General features: G+C 29.4%; 1 protein-coding gene across 1 annotated transcript in view; it reads left to right on the top strand.

Annotated features, from left to right (window-relative positions):
- Window positions 1-767: 767 nt before the first annotated feature.
- Window positions 768-1,297, top strand: part of LOC106881767 (CD63 antigen) — a 28,942-nt gene continuing 28,412 nt past the window's right edge. Inside the window, exon 1 of the mRNA XM_052975318.1 lies at window positions 768-944. Coding sequence (XP_052831278.1) covers window positions 882-944 — 63 coding nt within the window. The 5' untranslated portion in view covers window positions 768-881. The remainder of the gene's footprint in view (window positions 945-1,297) is intronic.

Below are 1,297 nucleotides of genomic sequence, written 5' to 3'. Positions count from 1 at the left end.
TTTTCTGTCTGAATAAATGGATAAAAAACAATGAAGGAAAAAAGAATGGAAAGAATAGTTCGACCTAATTTATTGTTGATAACATTTTTCTCTTGGAGGTTGTAGATTCCTCATTCTCCCTGCCAAATTTCGTTTTTATTTGACTATCAATTGTCAAATTCGTTTGACACAAGAATCTATTTAATATACAAAATTTCATATTATTTGGCCTGTTGTTTATTTTATCGATCCCAAATGTATGAAAAACAAAGTTTAGACTTCAGCGGGATTTGAACTCAGATCATACAGGGCTGCAACTAAATATTGTAGGTATTTTTTTTTTGTCCGACGTTGTAATCAGTAATAAACCGTTAAGTAAAAATCCTTCTGTAAAACGACAAATAGTTAATCCATAGATGATACTTTGTCGAGAAAGGACATCCAAATAAATGGATTATCAAGAGTTTTGTCTCATATGTTTATCCATATTTTTAGAATGACTAAATTTCTTTGAACCAAAGTACTTATTAATTCAAGAATTAATTGTCATATTCTCGAAATTGAAAAAAACTTATCTTTCCGATATTTTTAATAAATAAATTACTAAGATACTCTTTGATCGATATAATTTATAATTAATTTACCAGAAAAATAAAAGTAGATCGATAAAATATACAAAAGCTGATCAAAGAACATCTTTCTTATAAAGTAGTTCGTTCTATGGCGGAAGGTTTATGCGGAGGGATACAATGACACTAAATCTATATAAAGCGTGGTCACGCTGTTCTAGCATTCTTAGTGCTTTGTTGTCATTAGTGATAAAGTGAGTCCTCCCGAAAACAAAAAGGGACTTAGATTATTTATAAATTTTATTTGAAAGGTGACCGTACAAACTTATCAGGATGGTAGAAGCTGGAATGAAATGTATAAAATATTTGCTTTTTGCATTCAACTTCGTTTTTGTGGTAAGTATTGAAGAAATTACTGTTTTTTTTCTCTCTCCTCCTCCGTCTTGAGTCAAAGAACCTGTAAACTAACTCGACTACTATTGTCAACACTAGCTACAAAATTTACACACACCTCTGCTTTGACGCTTTCATTGTGTCAATCTTCGATCATTTCCCACATTAAATCCTCTAGTTTTAATTCTTATTGCTTTCTTTCAAGTTTTGGACTTTTTAGAATAAATATCTTTTAAAGACCTTTCTTGTTTTCTCTTCAACTCTGTCTAGTTTACCAAACGAGATATTTCAGTGCACACTTACATTTACATACATTATATATATATATATATATATATATATATATATATATATAT

The sequence above is a fragment of the Octopus bimaculoides genome, chromosome 21 (assembly GCF_001194135.2).
Source record: "Octopus bimaculoides isolate UCB-OBI-ISO-001 chromosome 21, ASM119413v2, whole genome shotgun sequence".
NCBI lineage: Eukaryota > Metazoa > Mollusca > Cephalopoda > Octopoda > Octopodidae > Octopus > Octopus bimaculoides.
This window is presented reverse-complemented; position numbering and strand designations above follow the sequence as displayed.